Source organism: Impatiens glandulifera, chromosome 2 (assembly GCF_907164915.1).
Source record: "Impatiens glandulifera chromosome 2, dImpGla2.1, whole genome shotgun sequence".
NCBI classification, from domain to species: Eukaryota; Viridiplantae; Streptophyta; class Magnoliopsida; order Ericales; family Balsaminaceae; genus Impatiens; species Impatiens glandulifera.
In genome coordinates, this window is record NC_061863.1 from 65,404,064 (window position 1) to 65,421,582 (window position 17,519).

The 17,519-nt window shown below is 23.7% G+C and overlaps 1 protein-coding gene across 1 annotated transcript; it reads right to left on the reverse strand.

The window, feature by feature from the left end:
• Positions 1 to 2,814: 2,814 nt before the first annotated feature.
• On the reverse strand, positions 2,815 to 3,483 carry LOC124925235. The gene has a single exon (XM_047465205.1). It carries the CDS (start codon positions 3,481 to 3,483, stop codon positions 2,815 to 2,817), a length of 669 nt encoding a protein of 222 aa, XP_047321161.1.
• Positions 3,484 to 17,519: the final 14,036 nt, after the last annotated feature.

Below are 17,519 nucleotides of genomic sequence, written 5' to 3' on the forward strand. Positions count from 1 at the left end.
GAACTAATCAATAAACCAAAATGGGGCATCTTGTGTTTGAGCCTGAGCGACAAGTATCACTCGTGTTTAACCCGCAGAGATTAGTCGTACTCCGAAATAAAAGCATAATCCATAATTCTATTTTTTTTAACCAAAACAGTCATTTAAGACTTCAACGGTTTAGTTTTACATTTCAGTATATAAACTCACCGAACCGAACCACTTATACCCTTAAGTTGAACAATATAATAAATAATAATGATAAATTTGAAAAATTAAGCCTATCAAATACAGATAGCGTTAAAAAAATAGAATACTATAAAAACTTATCCAAGCTGTTAACTAATGAACCATAAATAAGCTAAATTAAATTGGTCATAGAGGCAAATTTTCCTAGCATTATTAGCCCAAAGCTTCTTTAATCTATATTTCTACCAGTTGACGAGTCGATTGTTAGTTATACCATTCAATTGTATTGATTACTATTTCTCGAGTCCATTTTGTCCCATTTCCAAAAGCAAATAAGACAAAGTTACATGACGTAGGGTTGTTTTTATTTTTTTTAAAAAGAGTAACTGAAACAAATATATTAGTTGGAGACTATCTTGTAAGTATCCTTCTACTGTTTATATGATTTATCATTTTTTATTATATATATAAATAATCAATTATCACTGGGAAAACTTTTTTCCGAGTTATCAAATTTTGATTAAGAATAATTTTATTGTCGTTCAGAATATTTGATAGAGATTTTTCTTACACTGTTTGATTTGTTTGTTTAATTTGATCTCTTTCTCACTAATCGTTACGAATTTTTGAAGTCAACTTAAAAAATTACAATATATTTTGGTCTTTTACATTTAAGTTTTAATCATTTTGAGTATGTCATACTATTTAACATTTAAATTTTCATCTTGTTGACATTATTTTTCACTTTAATTTTTGATATATAACTTATTATTTTAATAACAAAATTTTATTTATTTAAAATAAAAACTAAAACAAAATGGTCCTTAATTTTATTTAGAGGCTAAAAATATTAATGGACTAAAAAAAGGATTATTCCATGTTATTTGGATTAAGGAATTAAAATACTATTTACTTTTTTAAGTAAAACCTTCTCAGTTATTTTTTCCCCTTTTTTTAAAAGTCAAATATTAACTTGTTTTTTGAAAAATAAAATACATTTAATTAGTATTTATAGGGCTTCTAGCAAAGTAGCTAGTCTTGCTAATTATTTGCATCCTTCTTAGGAGTTAGGACTTGTTTGATACAGGTTATTTAAAAATCAATTTGTTATGTTATAGTTAAATTTTGTAATTGATATTATAGTTAAATACAATGATATATTATTAATTTTAGATATTAAAGTTTATATTAAAACGACTAATAATATGGTGTGTATAGAATCTCTTAAAATGTTCCAAAGGAGTCCATACATTTTCAAAGAACCGTATTTAAGTTAAATAATAGAGAAAATGTATATTAAAAAAATTTGAGCTACTGGGCTTAAATTGGACCATAAAATTCCAAATGCCCCTATAAACTTATTTTTACAAGTCCTCCAAACCTGTTTTACTTGGGCTTTCAAAACCTATTTCAATTATTTTTAACATGAGATAGAAACAAGGGTAGTTAAACCCAGTAAATTCTTAATTTTTTTATTTTATAATTTTATTTTACAAAACCTTTAAATCTTATATTTATAATTTTATACATTTTACAAAGTAAAGTTCATAAATTAAAAAACTATTTATTCAAATAAACTTTTATCATTAATATTTTTAGTGTTTTAGAAATTAACACATGAATTCATTTGCTCTTTATTATTTGTTCCCGTCTTCACATTCACGCATTGATCATTTTTTTTACCTAAACATTCACACATTCACGCATTGATTATTTGTTCCAGTCTCAAAATAGCAATTGTACCTAAACATAATCAACGATGACGAAAATGAAGGATCAAAACTATCTAATCCATGATAGATGCTTTTATATATTATCTCTTCGAGATGAATTAAATATGTTACATCGGATTTGTTTTTTGAATCGTTTAAGAATAACAATAAAACATTATAAAAAAACATGTGTGTTTACCTTGTCATTAAACACACCCGATAAACAACGAGATTAACCATTTGAAAAGTAATAATAAAAATATAATAATAAAATGCACACTAACAAACAAACATAACTTACAATGCTTGAAAATTCTAAATAAAATCAATGAGTTCATCAAACGCCGTCTCTACTGTTTTTTTAGGAAAGATCTCCGCTATCGTTATAATAATAGCGTTGTAGAGTAAACGTATTGGTCAATTACAATCACGTTCTACAGTTACTTTCGAGTCAAATAATCCAACATAAAATAATTGGGGTAGAGACTCATCAACTGAGCTCGTAGTTTTTATCTAAACATCCCAACAACCGACAATTGACTTAGACATCATATACTTAATATCAATCATATTACAATGTAAGCTCCAAATCGCAACCACTATTTTCCATTAATAATCAAATTAGGGCAAAAACATTAATAATTGGTATCACCAATTATGGCGGTAGTGTTCTAATGAAACTCACAACACATACAGGATCTCTTGCGGTATTCAGAAAAGAATTCCTTTGGAATTCGAAACATATGCAAATGAACATGTTTTAAGAATAACATAAAGAATAAGGCATTGAGATTCATGATATATATATAAATCTGGGCTCTTTGAAGAACATTAACTACTTTACTGACAAGTTATATATATAAATTGTTAAGAATTTATATGAGGATTGGTAAAAATGTATGGACTCCTTCCTAGCTTAAGAGAAGAGAATGTATTATGATGACGGTTCTCTTTGTTTCTTCCTTTCCAAGAGCCCTAATAACCGGGAAGGAGAAAACCTAACAATATTATGGTTGTTGTATTCAGATATTGTTTCAAGCTTCGGCGACCAAACATTCCTCTCTTTCCCATTCCCGACAAGCTGCTCATAATGTTTCTTCAATTCCGGCGTGCTACAAAGCCCATGAAGATCTTGATCTTGATCTCGATCTCGATGGTCATGATCATTCCGGCGGGCACTAACCAATACCCGAGTGAGAAATTCCGGCGAGACCTTGATCAAAACCCTACCGTTAGATCCCTTGAGATACTCGAAGGGCTTGTCGTTAAAGTTGATCGGAGTCTTCTTAGGGCTGGAGGCGAGGGAAGCGATGGAAGAAGCGGAGAGATTGGCGGCGGCGGAGGAGGAGAAGCAGTCGATGGGAAGGACGAGGTATGTGAGGCCGGCGATGAGTTGATCGTCTATGGAGAGGATGGGAACAGGGCAGCCGATGTAGAATGAGTTGGATGGACAAACCATCATGTCGGGAAACTCAAACATGATTTCTCCGGCTAAGTGTTTTCCGGTGATGATCCTGGTGGTTCCGTCGTGGAATATAAGTGATACTCTTAACCTAGAATTGGGATATTGACAACACGGTGATATTTTTAATGTGTTTCCCATATTAGTTATCTTGGATTTGAGATTGATGATCAGATGAAGAGGATGGATCTATATATTTATAGAAGGGTGTTGACTTTGAGAAAGTCTACGATCGATCGATCGATCGATAATTCAATCCGTGGGTAAAAACACATATAATAAAAGAAGAGAAGAAGGAAGAGTTTGAGAGAGTCATGTTTCGGTTGCTATCGAGGGGACGGTGGTCAACACTGCCGGCTTTGAATCATAATAAAACCATGCACCTATTCAGAGTGTTTAAGAGCTAAGCTAAAAGACTGCTACCTTTCTTCATTATTAAAATATATTGACTTTTTTATTTACAATAACATCCAATAAAAAGATATATTGTGATATGACTTTATGTCTGTCTAAATATTTTTTTTACTAAAACAACTTCACACATTAGTGAGGAAAAAGAAAATCTCAAATAATTGTCATCCAGCATTATCATAACTAATTCATCTTACCCATATTTTGTTTAATGAAAAGTTAGAAAACATAAAGGAAGGGCCACTTGGTTGAGAATGATAGATAAAAATGTAATATTTTAGTAATTTTAGAATTTATTAGAGAGAAATTAGTCCTATTATTTTGTAATTGAAATTAATATTAATGTTTGAATCTTATTTTTTATTAATCATACTAATTACATTTTTTTCAAAAACAAAATAAAAAACTAAAATTTAAAACAAAAGAGTTGGAAAAATTTAAACTTTTTACAAATATTTTTAGCAAATTATCAATATATTTTTTTTAGAAAAAAAAATATAGGACAATATTTTAAAAATGTTATATAATAATAGTTAAATATACCGCTTTAGTACTTAATAACAAATATTATAACATTTTTATATTAAAATATTTTATATTTAATTTTTCTAATATTAAAAAAAATATTTCTATATAAAACTATTACTTTTTTTTTTACTTTTTATATTTTATATTTTAATTAATTTATTACAATTTTATTATTAATATATAATATTTAAAATCAATTATATAAAAATGACTATATTATTATTAATTATTGTAATTATTTAAAAAAAATATTTTGTTAAAATTATATTAATTATATTTTAAATATTTTTTAATATTATTTAAATAATTAAATTTAATAAATAAACTAATTATTATTATTTTAATTATATATATATATATATAATATAATATAATATAATTATAAGATAGTGAACATTATAGGACAAAAAAATAGACATTGGAAAGAAATATACCTCACCAAAATTAAATTCATTACTACTCATTTAGAGAGAAATAAAGGGTTATTTAATATTCAATAATCAAAACAATAGAATGGTTATAGTTTCATTGACCCAATATTTTTTATTATCAATAGAGCATTCAATAGTTACACTTTCAATCTTAGAAGCAATTAAACAAGGTATCAAAAATTTCAGCTATTTTCCTCCTAAATGATTTGTATGACTAGAATACCTTTTGAATTTTTATCATTTAAACATTTCCAACTTACAGATTCATTCTCAAACTCAAAATGCAGTAAATATTATATTAAACAGTAATTCATCTCCAACCCAAAAACTCATTTCTAAACTCAAAATAATATTTTTCGAATATTCTTTTCATATACTAACTTTTTAACTTTATTAATATTATCTATATATTTATTAACTTTATATATTTAATCCCAAACTTTTCTCTTTCTTTATTCGTATCATTTAAAATTATAAATTTATCATTTATAAAATTTAAGTTATAAAATAAATTAGATAAAATTTTAAATATAATACAATTTAATAATTTAATTATAAATTTAAAAAATATTATAACTTTTTATTTTAAAAGTAAAAAAAAATAAGTTATCAATTTACCTATAGATATCAAATGTTATAAAAAAATTATAATATGTGTTGGCAGACAAGAAGAGAGATGCAAATACAAAATGAGTTTGGAAGTGGTGTCCTGTTGGAGGAAGAAATGGTACGCATAATGGTTGCGTACTCGTTGAAGATAATATTAGAGTTCTTTTGATAAATGGTTGCGTACTCTTATTATCTGTTTTCTTCCAAATAACTTTTGTTTCACCGATAGAGGAAGGAAATTGGGAAAGAGAATGGAGGAGGAAATGATGAGTATTATAACGATAAAAAGGAAAGGAAAGAGAAAATAGAAAAAAATTATTATTTTTTTAGGTGAATCACTTCTTTTAAAAAAAAACTCAGTTTTTAAATTTTATTTTCATTTTTACCCTCTCTTCATTATCACTCTCTCCTCTTCTTTCAATTAACATTTTATCCATACCTTCATAACTTCTCTATGTGTATTTATTATTCATAATTAATAATACAACTAACCAACTAACCCCAATAAAGGAGCTAGCTCTTTGTCTATCTCCGACCCATTCAATTTTCTCTTCCATTTTTTATTTGAAGATCTTCCGATAATTTTATATTTTTATCGATAATATTGTTATTTGTATTTATTAAATTGAAAAAATATTAATTTAAATTAATTAATATATTTATTTAGAATATTTGTTTGGAGTTAGTGTATAGAAAAAATTGAATAAATTTCTTTATAAATATTTAATTTAGATGAGGTATATTTATAAATTAATTTCTATTTGTTATTGAAATATATTAAATTTATTTTCTAGTATAATTATTTATTTATTTGAATTATTTAAAATTTATAATATTGTGTTTTAATTTTTATTTAAGGTAATTAATAAAAATATTTAAAATAAAATAATTTCATAATTTAGTTTATATTAAAAAAAATAAAATATAAATAAATATTATATATATTAAAATGAATTTTTATTAATATAAAATAAAATATTTAAGCAGTGAGTAATTTGTGTATTTATATGGATAAAATTATTGATTAGACATGTGGTGTGATATTTGAGTTTTTTTGGATAAAACAAGGTAAAATCTCAATAATCTTTTCATCAAACAAGTTCTTAGTCTTTAGCACAACAATTTTATAATCTATGCATTTATTTTAATATATATTAATTATATGCAGCCTCGGTCCTGGGTAAGCCTCGGTCCTGGGTAAGCCTGATAAGCCCTCGGGCTAAATGTTGTAGTTTAGTGGTTTAAGATAGAAACTTAGAATTTTCATTCCCTCTTCTAACCTACGACATTAAGAGGTGGATACGTACTAACCCTAAATTACTGTGTTCGAGCCCGTCAGACGGTAAGTTTTGCGCTTAATTAAATGATTAAGCCGTTGTTCCAATTTTAATTTAAAAAAAAAACTTAAAATTTTCATTTGATTATGAGTTCAAACTTTACTAAAAATATATTTTTTTTTTATCAAATTTGGATACTAGACCTAGAACAATAACAAAAAATAAAGTTTTATTTCTATCGAGGCTAGAGTTGCCTAAAATTTGGGACCGACTCTGACTACATATTATTCTAGCCAAAAGAGAAAAAAAAAACTCAGCTATGCAAAACCGGCTCAAACAAAAGTGATACAATAATCGTTCAACTCAAGATTTCTAACTCATTTTCATAAAAACTAACATCTTCGACAAAGTCACACAGTTATATTTATATTATCTCATATATTTTTTTTTATAGTAACTAAAACTTCAATGTTTTTTTACTAACAGTTAAATCTAAAAAGTTATTTGAGTGAAATCTATTTTGGTTGGATCATTAAAAAGTGATCTATTTTCATTTATTTATTTTTTAGTTTGCTTATACTAATTTATAATTTATGTTTTTTTAAAACAAATTGAATAAAATTACACTGCAAAATATTAGTTTATCTTTAACACTCTCTCATAAACATTAGTTATATGGAGTTTATAGACCTCGTGTAAATAAGAATAGGTTAATGATTTAATTTCTGATCATGGGGCAGGTTTGAATTTTTTGCACTGATGGTACAATGACAATGGTTTAAATAACAATAAAATATAGTATATAGACATATTTTATATTTGAAAACAAACGGGACGCCAATGTTTCTCAATTAATTACCTAATTAAAGACAAATAGTGGTTGGAAATAATGTTTTTGTAAGAAATTGGAGGACTTTCTGAACACATTTAAGAAATTGGGGGACCTAAAAGTTGACTTGTCAAACAACAACGTGTTCTATTAGCTTGCCACTAGTTTAGTGGTGACCAAAGTTTTTGTTTTTAGTTGTGTTAAAAATATCTTCATTCAATGTATTTCTATTGTTTAGTTATGCAATTATATATATTATTAGTGACATCAAGCCCACTAATAATATAATTTCAATGTAACTTTTATCCTTAGATCGATCGAGATAATTATAAAGATCAACATTTAATTTATTATTGTTTCATGTAGATTTTTGTCATTGCAATATATATATATATATATATATATATATATATATATATATATATATATATATATATATATTTAATTAAGAACACTCAATATGGGAATTGAAGGAGTTTCATTCATTTTTATAAACTATAGTCAAAGAAACAAGGATTTTTTTTTCCACACAAACTATTCCAAAAAGAAGAACGTTGGTTGAACAGTTAACAAAAATGTTGATGGAGTCTCTCAAAACAAATAAGATCTCTATGACCAAATGCTTCTTGTGAGATCCTCTTACATGGAGATTGAAATGATTGTATTTTTATTATTATTTCAAAATATCATGTGAGAGGACAATGAGCATTTGGTGGTCACCGGTCACACCGGTGACCCGTCTATATAAAAAAAAATATTTGTAAAACTTGAATTAATCATTTTTATTTTGAGATTTTTTTATATAATTTCATGGTGTTTAAGTCACGTATTTTTTATATCAATTTTGATATAGGAAATAATAAACAAAGTAATGTCTTATTTTTATTGATTAATTTTTTTCTATGATATTTGTATTATCGTGTATGAGTGAAAAATAATCTCACTTTACCCTTCAAAAATAAATTGGAGAATAAAAATAACAAAGAAGGAAAAAAAATTAACACTAAAGATAGTAAGTAACATAAATGATTTGTGATAAAAGCTTCATCTGAATAATAACATTTTTAAATTGAATCCAACATTAATACATGAAAATACTTGCTTTTCCATGTTCTAAGGAAGCATTAACTAACACTAAAGGAATTTATATGTTCCATCTCATACCATCATCCATTTCCATTATCACACAATAATCTACATCATCAAAAGTTATTTTAAACATTTTATATGTACAAACAATGTTTTTTTTTTTGATTTGTCTAGTTTATTCTATTTAAGGATGTCATTTATTTGTCACAAAATTTCAATAAGGCTTCTCCGAGTAATATCGACAGTAATTTATCTAATTTGGGTATTAGTTTGTGCACTATCATTGTGAAGTCATACTGCCTTTGATTTCAAACTTATAGCTTTTAATTTGTTTATAAATTTGTCCTTTTGGGGAAAATCTACTCATAATCTTTCTCTTGACCTAATTTGGTTATGTTTGTCACTTTTTCTTCTTTTGTTAAGAGAACTAATCCTTCGTCCTTTGTGACCAATTTTTCTTATAGGCATACGTGGATAACTAACTACCACTCACTGCTTAGAAACATTCAACATTAATATTAAAGACAAATTAATTCATTGTGGGTTTTATGTTACATGATAAACGTGTCTATTTTTAAAGTATGATTTTTGCATTTCAATTCTAATCGTTAATGGGAAATATTGATTTTAGTTTTAGTTTTAGTTTAAGTAGTTGAAAATTTGCACAATTAATAGATTTATTTAATTTTTACAAAGATAATGGTTAAACTTAACCATTCTTATTAATTAAGAGTTTTGGATATGATATAAAGATTAAAGCCAGTAAAAATAAGATAAGCCACTCAATAACTTATAGATAAGCATTATAATATATATAATAAATAGTTGCCATTCTTATATATACAAATGCTAAATATTGATGTGGATGTATGTGAAACTCATGTATTACCTTAATTTGAATTTAATAATTTCTACTTGTAGGTCATTTTTTTGTGAACATATTAGTATACAAATACACAATACAAAATAAAAATAAGGTGTGACTTTATATTATTTATTATCCACATGTATACATCATTATAATATGCGGAATAATTATAATGATACAAGTGCTTATTAAGACTAAAGAGACGTACATAATTGAAACAAATTATGCAATTTTTATTTTTAGAATTTTGTACTCGTCAAATGTTTTATATTCCATTCTCACTGAAAAGTTTTAAGATAATTCAAGTTGAATAAAATTTCAAATTCAATTTATATTAATAACATCATAAATAGAGATAATCTATTAGCTTTTTTTTTTTTATTAAGACTATGCTCTTAATGAATATAACGACTAATAAATAAAATAACGATTTTTTTTTACCTTGTTGGTTTTTTTAATAATTTTAATTTTTCTGATATCATATTTTTGTTTAATTGTATTTAGAGTAATTTTGTAATATTTCATGAATCTCTTAAAAAAATAATAATAATAACAATTAAAATAATAGTATACATACCTAATTAAAATAGAAACAAGATCAGTTGGTGTCATTATATATATATATATATATATATATATATATATATATATATATATATATATATATATATATATATATATATATATATATATATATATATATATATATATATATATATATATATATATATATATATATATATTTTGGACTATTTATATTTCTTCATTACCTCTCATACACGTTGCTAATTTCATTGTTAATTAACTAAAATGGTCAACTAATGACTTTATAATCATCTGGTTAATTAACTGGTAATCATAGGATTGCAGCCACGTTTTCCCACGCACAATATCATTGACTTGTATGGATTAAATATTTAATTAATATTAAAAATTTATAGTTATTTATACGATCATAAGTTGTATTTGATTACTTAAAATTAAGATTTGAATACTGAATTTTAATTACTTAATGATTTAAATATCAATAGATAAAAAATTAAATTAATAAACAGGAACATATGATATTCAATATTTTAATTAATTTGATAATATCTAAAACTAATATTTGAACAAATATATCTAGACTATTATACCTTATATATTACTCATATTAGTTAATAAACTTAATATAATATATTGAAGTATATAATTTAATATATTAAATAAAAAAGAATTAAAATAAATATTATATTTTATTAACTAGTATATATTAAATTATAATTTTATATATATATATATAAAAGAAACTAACGAATATATATTTAAGAGATAATAAAATATATATTTATACCGAAGAAGGAAGTTTGTTTACTAATAAGGAAAAATTAGAAAATTAATACGACTTATATTTAAGTAGTATAAATAAATATGAGAGATAATATATATATATATATATATTATTTTTATTTTATAATTAGTTTAGATATAGTTCTATTTTTATTTGATAATGTTTGAAAATATAATCTTTTAAAAAATAATTAAATGAATTATGATAAAAAAAAATAAAATGAGAAAAAAAATAGAAAAACAATACGAATTTATAATATATAACATAATTTTATTAAATATAAAAGCATATATTAGTCTTTTTGATGATTTTATTTTAAAGTAACGTGTTAAATTTTTTTCCTCTTCTTTTAAAATAAGCTTTATATTTGAGTTTATTATTTTTAAGTCTATACTAATAAGTGATTATAAATATATGTTATCAAATTTATTTATTTTAAATAAGTCCTTAATATATTTAATTAAGTGATAAGTCAAGTTATCAAATACCGCCCTAGTGTTTTCAATTTCTTAATTAAAAGTTTATGTATTTTGTTTGCACTATTTCACAATGTTGCCGACAATATTTTTTCATAAAATAAATTCTTCAAAATGAAATACAATCGAAAATTGTCTCTTCTTTTTTAATGCTACAGGTTTAATTTGAAATGGATATGACTTAATTGAATTATTTTAAGAATTTTTTTTTTTTGTGAAATTATATATTTACCAGTTTTGTAATGATTTGAATTTTGATGCAACTATCATAATTTGCTACATTCTCCTTATAGAAAGTTGTATGTCCGGTAATGATTTTAACAATAATGTTCATTTTAGTAGTTGATTAATAATAGGAAAAATGAGAATTGAGAATTATATAGAAATTGTCAATTTTAATTTATTTTATTTGAAAATTGTAAGTTCTGACTTCGACCATAAAAATATTTATAAAAACCTAAATATAATACAAATAAAACCCATAAAAAAAACTAATTCAAAACAATACAAATCCTAAGAGTACTAACATATGATATATGATTTTAAATAAATTATATAAACATAAACGGTTAAGAATGACTTAAGAAATGAAAAATATCTTAAATTGAAATAAAATTATTATTGTGTAATTTTAATAAATAAGAGTTATATCTAGAAATTGTAAAAATTATATAAAAATAAATATAACTCATATAAATTACTATTGTTCTTGAGTTATAATATATATATATATATATATATATATATATATATATATATATATATATATATATATATATATATATATATTTATAATTTGGTGTTTTGGAGGAAAAAAAAATGTAGTATATGTATAAAGAGAAAAAAAAATACATTTTGTCTTGTAATTGAATGATAGTATTAACTTAATTTTTGTTTATTTAAATTATTTTATGTTGTTATTTAATTTTATTTACATTATTACTCTTTTATCTTTTAATATTATATATTATCGTTATTTAATATTTTTAATTATTAAAATATAATATTTATTTTGCAATAAAATAGATTAATGAAATTTATTTTACCTTTTAAACAAATAATATTTAGTTTTTCTAATAAAATATTTTATTTTTGAAAATATTATTAATTGATTGTATAACATGTAGACATGATTAATAAAAATGGATTACCCAAGTTTTTTAAACAAAATAGACATTCAATTGGTACATTTTTAAAGGAGCTAACCTTTTTTTTTTTAAGCCCAATAAAATTATGATAAAAAACCCATCAAAAATCCAATTTAATTAATAAAGGGGTTTAACTTTAATTCAATAAAGGGAAGCAGATGGAATCAAAATTAGTCCTGAATTGTTAAATTTTGTGCATTAACATAATTAAATTTACCATTCAAATTTGACTTTCATATTAAAGTAAGACTTCAACTTATATTTTTTATTTTATTTTATGGAAGACTTCAACCTATAGAAGTTGTCAAATGAACACATGTCCTTCCAAAATTTCTCCATTTGAGACTATTCTAATTTAAGAAACATATTTCTATTTATATTGACCGTTTTTTTGTGTTGTTTCTTTTTAAATCTTTTAAAATAATTTGTTTTTTCATTCATTTGAGAGAAAAAATGTATAATAAAAAATAAAATATATTTATATAAAATTAAAAATAAAAGGCTACATTTAATATATATAATTAGTGAGAATATATATATGGTAAAAAAAAAATTAAAAAAAAAAGTAAAAGAGAGAAATATATATATATATTAAGAGAAAAAAGTTAATTAAAAAAAGAGAGAAATACAGAAAATTTACTTTGCCGTTTTTCTAATAATAATAATAATATAGTTGTTATAAACATTTAAAAATTACAAAACATTATTACAATATATGAACAAAATTAAAATTACAAATCAGGAAAACTAAAAAAGGTTAAAAAAATCGGGTTTCTGCTTAACCCTCTCTCATCAATTTGTAACTCTATATATCAATAGTTATATTTCTTGATACGAATATATATGTATTAAATTGCCTATACTATTTTTATTTTTATGACATATTCTTAGTATGATCGAATCTCTAAAGTCTGATATTTAATAACTTGTATAAAATTATTTTCACTTGCGGAACATGTTGTCATGTTGACTGTTGTCAATATTAATTTTATACACACAAAAAAAAGTTGTTGGGTGACTATATATATATATATATACTATAATTAACAAAATTAAAATATTGTAATTAGCAAGCTAGCTAGCATGGCCGACAACTTCATTCAAGATTATGGTCCTAATTAATTATAAAATTTAATTATATATACATATATTCACCAGTGTCCTTTGAAACGTGGCTTTTGGAAGAAAAAAAAAACTATTTGTATTCTAATCATTTTTCAAACAATAGTACTAGTCTCGTCTTTTTTTTTTTATTCTCATTAGATTAACCTATAATTGGCCATATTAAGTATTTGACTTAAATATATTAATTAGGAATATTTTAGCTTATATTTAATCAATATAATATATATTTGTTTTCTTTAGCTGTTTGTTTTCGAGATAAATATTATGATTATTAATTCACGACCTTCATTTAGTTAGAGTATTTTATTTTTGGTGAGAATGAAACTTAAAACTTATAATTTTTAGGTAAGAATATTTGTTAAGTTGATGATTAAAGTGTAAAAATATTAATTAGTTGATTAGGCGTGTGATTAAATTAAACGATGGAGTTGAAACTCAATTGAAATGTTACGTTCTACTTGGGGTTTGATTAAGTCAATTGAGTTGGTTACCTAAATTAATGTCATTCACATTGACCCCAACTTCTATTATTCATATGTTTGAGAGGATACAAAGAGATTTCCTATGGGCATCTAATTAATGGGAAATTGTCAATAAAATGTCTAGTTGCATGAAATACGATCAAATGCTCAAGGTGTTATTGATAATATTAGATTTGAAGTTTTTTAATATTGTATGGGTATGTCACTTTTATTCTGAAAATTCACTTTGGGAAAAGGGTTATTATTGTGGAAAATTTTGGAATTAGGTAAAATGAGAGACCTCAAATTAATAAAAGTGTGTTTCATTAATAAAATTAAAATTAAATTTAACATTAGAATTCTAATTTTAATTTTATAAGAATTGATATTGAATTATAATTCAATTCTTATGCATGTTTGATTATGACAATAATTTGATACTATTTTCCAATTCTAATAATCCAAACACACAAAATATTTAAATTGGTCGTCTTATTTGATTCATTAGAAATGTCTTCTTTTTTCAAGATCATCCCATTAAATTATTTTCAACCCCAAACCACAATTTTTTAATTTGACTTATATGGCTTTATTTGGAATGTTGACTTTATGATGAAGATTCAAAATATTTTGTTGAGTCATAATATATGAAGAAAATAATCTACTTACTTATTATAGTAAAACATTACAGAAATTAGGAAAATTATTTTTTACAACCTCATGAAGATAATAAAGAAAAGAAGAAAAATGATATACTAAAAACAAACAAATTGAATAAAATTATAAAAGCTATGGTGAAGATTCAAAACTTGAGAAATAAGGAAAATGAGCTTAGTGAGAATCTTTTATAAAGGAATAAGTAAATTTAAAGGAACATATATGAATGTGCATTAATATTGATATACTTATTAATTAAAGTGATTTTTCAATTCCATCCACCCCGTGTTTAAAAGAATGGTTATTTCATCCTGAAAGCCTTGGAATAGTTCATTTGAATGCCTTTGCTTGATTTGGCGCGGAATATAGTGAAGTGGTCTCGTTTTATTTTGGGATTTTTTATTACTGTTTTTCTCCTGTTCAATTTTGGAGCATTTTCTCAAATAAAAAATATATTTAATTATCTTTAATAATGTCCGAGCGTAGTCGATGAAGATGACCCAAATACAATAACATATTGCGCAAGTAAGGTTCTTTACAACTAAATCAAGAACAAAAACAGGGGCATCAAAATGATTATCATTCTCTCTTTTATCCCTTTCAACTAGCCTCGGTAACTAAGCCCAAATGATAGGTTGAATTTTTTTATCATTAGCTTCAATTATAGAGCATTCTAATCATTTGTCCTAGTTTTACTGTGCCCTACTTCGTCTTCCACTGCACGCGTTGGTCTTTCAATTGCACGCGTCGGTCTTTCAATTAGACAACGACAATTTTTCTTCTTGTATTCAAGTAAGGAAAGGCAAATGATAAAGAAGAGAGAAGGGGAAAGTTAGATTGCACATTCCATCATAAATTCAATCCTCGTGAAACATTTTATTTAGATAAGCTTGTAAAAGGGTGTTGTCGATAAATTTTCACCAAAATAAATCAATGAAATAAATTGTATAGTTTAAAGAAGATAAAAATATTCTGGAAGTTGTGTTTGTTGTTATAGTTATTCCATCATTTCTGAACTACATTGAAAGTTCAGATCAATACATTTTGCATTAATTTTAGTTTATGATGAATGAAAAATAGCTAAGAAATTACTCAATTATTGAGATATACTACTTTGAAAAGTACAAACATAAATTCCAACAGACTATTCAAATTGATCTTTGTCATGGGCTGGAATGATAAGGCCTTAAGTAGGCCGGTACAAACTAGTATTGGGCCTCAAACTAGTAAGATGTAAAATATGGGCCGTTTTATTTGTACCATCCAAATGTATAATTATATTGTTCATGTTAATTTGAACAAATTTAAGCCGTAAATTTAGTTTATAGTTGATTTGGTTTGATTAGTTAGAAGATCAATTGAATCAATTTTATTTGCTCAATTGTTAAATAATGCAAATATACAAAAGTCTTGAGCTTTGATTCATTAGGGCACTTTAATTTAATTTAAAGTGGACAGTAATTTTAAGGCTAATTTGATGTAGTGATTTTTGATTATTTTTAGAATTTTATGAAAAAAAACTCAATTATTATTTCATCTATCATTTTAACAATCTAATCACTCATTTTATGAATTTAAATATCAAAATTACTCTTAATTTAATTATTTGAAATTAATTCATCTTAAAAAAATTGACTTTTAACCATAAAAAATTATTTTTCGAAAAAAATATATACCAAAATTACTCTTTATTTAATCATAAAAAGTTTGGTTAAACATAATTTTTTAGAAGAAAAACTCCAATAATCCCTACATCAAACTAGCCCACTTCGAGAATATAACTATATTATACTCAAATAAATAACAGTAAAATTAATAATAAATTATATGTAAATCAGTTTAGTTGGAATACTTTTCCTTTTATATAAAAAGATTTATTATTATTATTAATTATATTTTATATTATTAGAAGAACTAATATTATAATTCAATATGTCATCATAAAAGATAAGAAAAAAAAAAACATATTTAGTTCAATATTATTTCAAATTAATTAGTTATCCTAAAAATTTAGGGTGTGGTCCAGGTTATTTAAATAATCTGGAAAGAGAGAAAAATGATTATTGGTAATGATTGGTGATAATTTTAAGAAAATAATGATATTTTGATAAAAAGACTTAAAGGGAAAATAGAGGGTATTTTAGTATTTTGGTTAATGACTTATTGATTGAAATGATAAGAAGGGGAGGAGAATGAAGTGAAAATTGATTTGATTGAGTTATTTTGAAAATTTAAATACGAAAAAGCCTTAGTTCAATATATTTATTTCATAGATAAATTAAATATGATCTTCATTAATGATGATGACAATTCTCTATCATAAATAACTTAATTAATAGAAATAAATTTTGAATTTTAACTGAAATGTAGATAATTTAATTTATAATAGTTTAGTTTGATTTAACTTGTAAGTATGGATAAATTTTAATGTTGTAATAAGTTATTATATCTTATAATAATTTAGGAATAGTTAAATGTGTAAATATATTTATTAGTAACTACTTGAATAAATAGGATATTATAAAATGAATTATGATTGTCATGTTTTTCGAAAACATTAAAAAAAAAAAATTAAAAATAGTTAAATGAATTATAAAATTTATTCAGGTATTATTATTATTACTATACAAAATAATAAAAAATATATAATTTCTATGGCCTCCCAAAAAAATCTTTGTATTAATTATAAAACAATACTAGTTATAGTAGTAATGTATAGATTAAGAATATTTTAATTATGGCTTTTAAGAAAATAATAAAATAAAAATTTTCATGCCAACAAGACTTCTGATGTCAAGAGAGATGTGGGTGACGCCAAAAGTTAAGTGACGTGTTGACATGGCGATAGCCTATTGGGTATCATATTTACCCATGACGTGGCGACGTGGCGTTGATCTATCTAGGTGGCATTTGTTTAAAATTATATTATTTTGTATTA

Excerpts from the sequence above, each read along its gene's own strand:
- LOC124925235 (XM_047465205.1), bottom strand. The coding sequence starts at position 3,483 with ATGGGAAACACATTAAAAATATCACCGTGTTGTCAATATCCCAATTCT.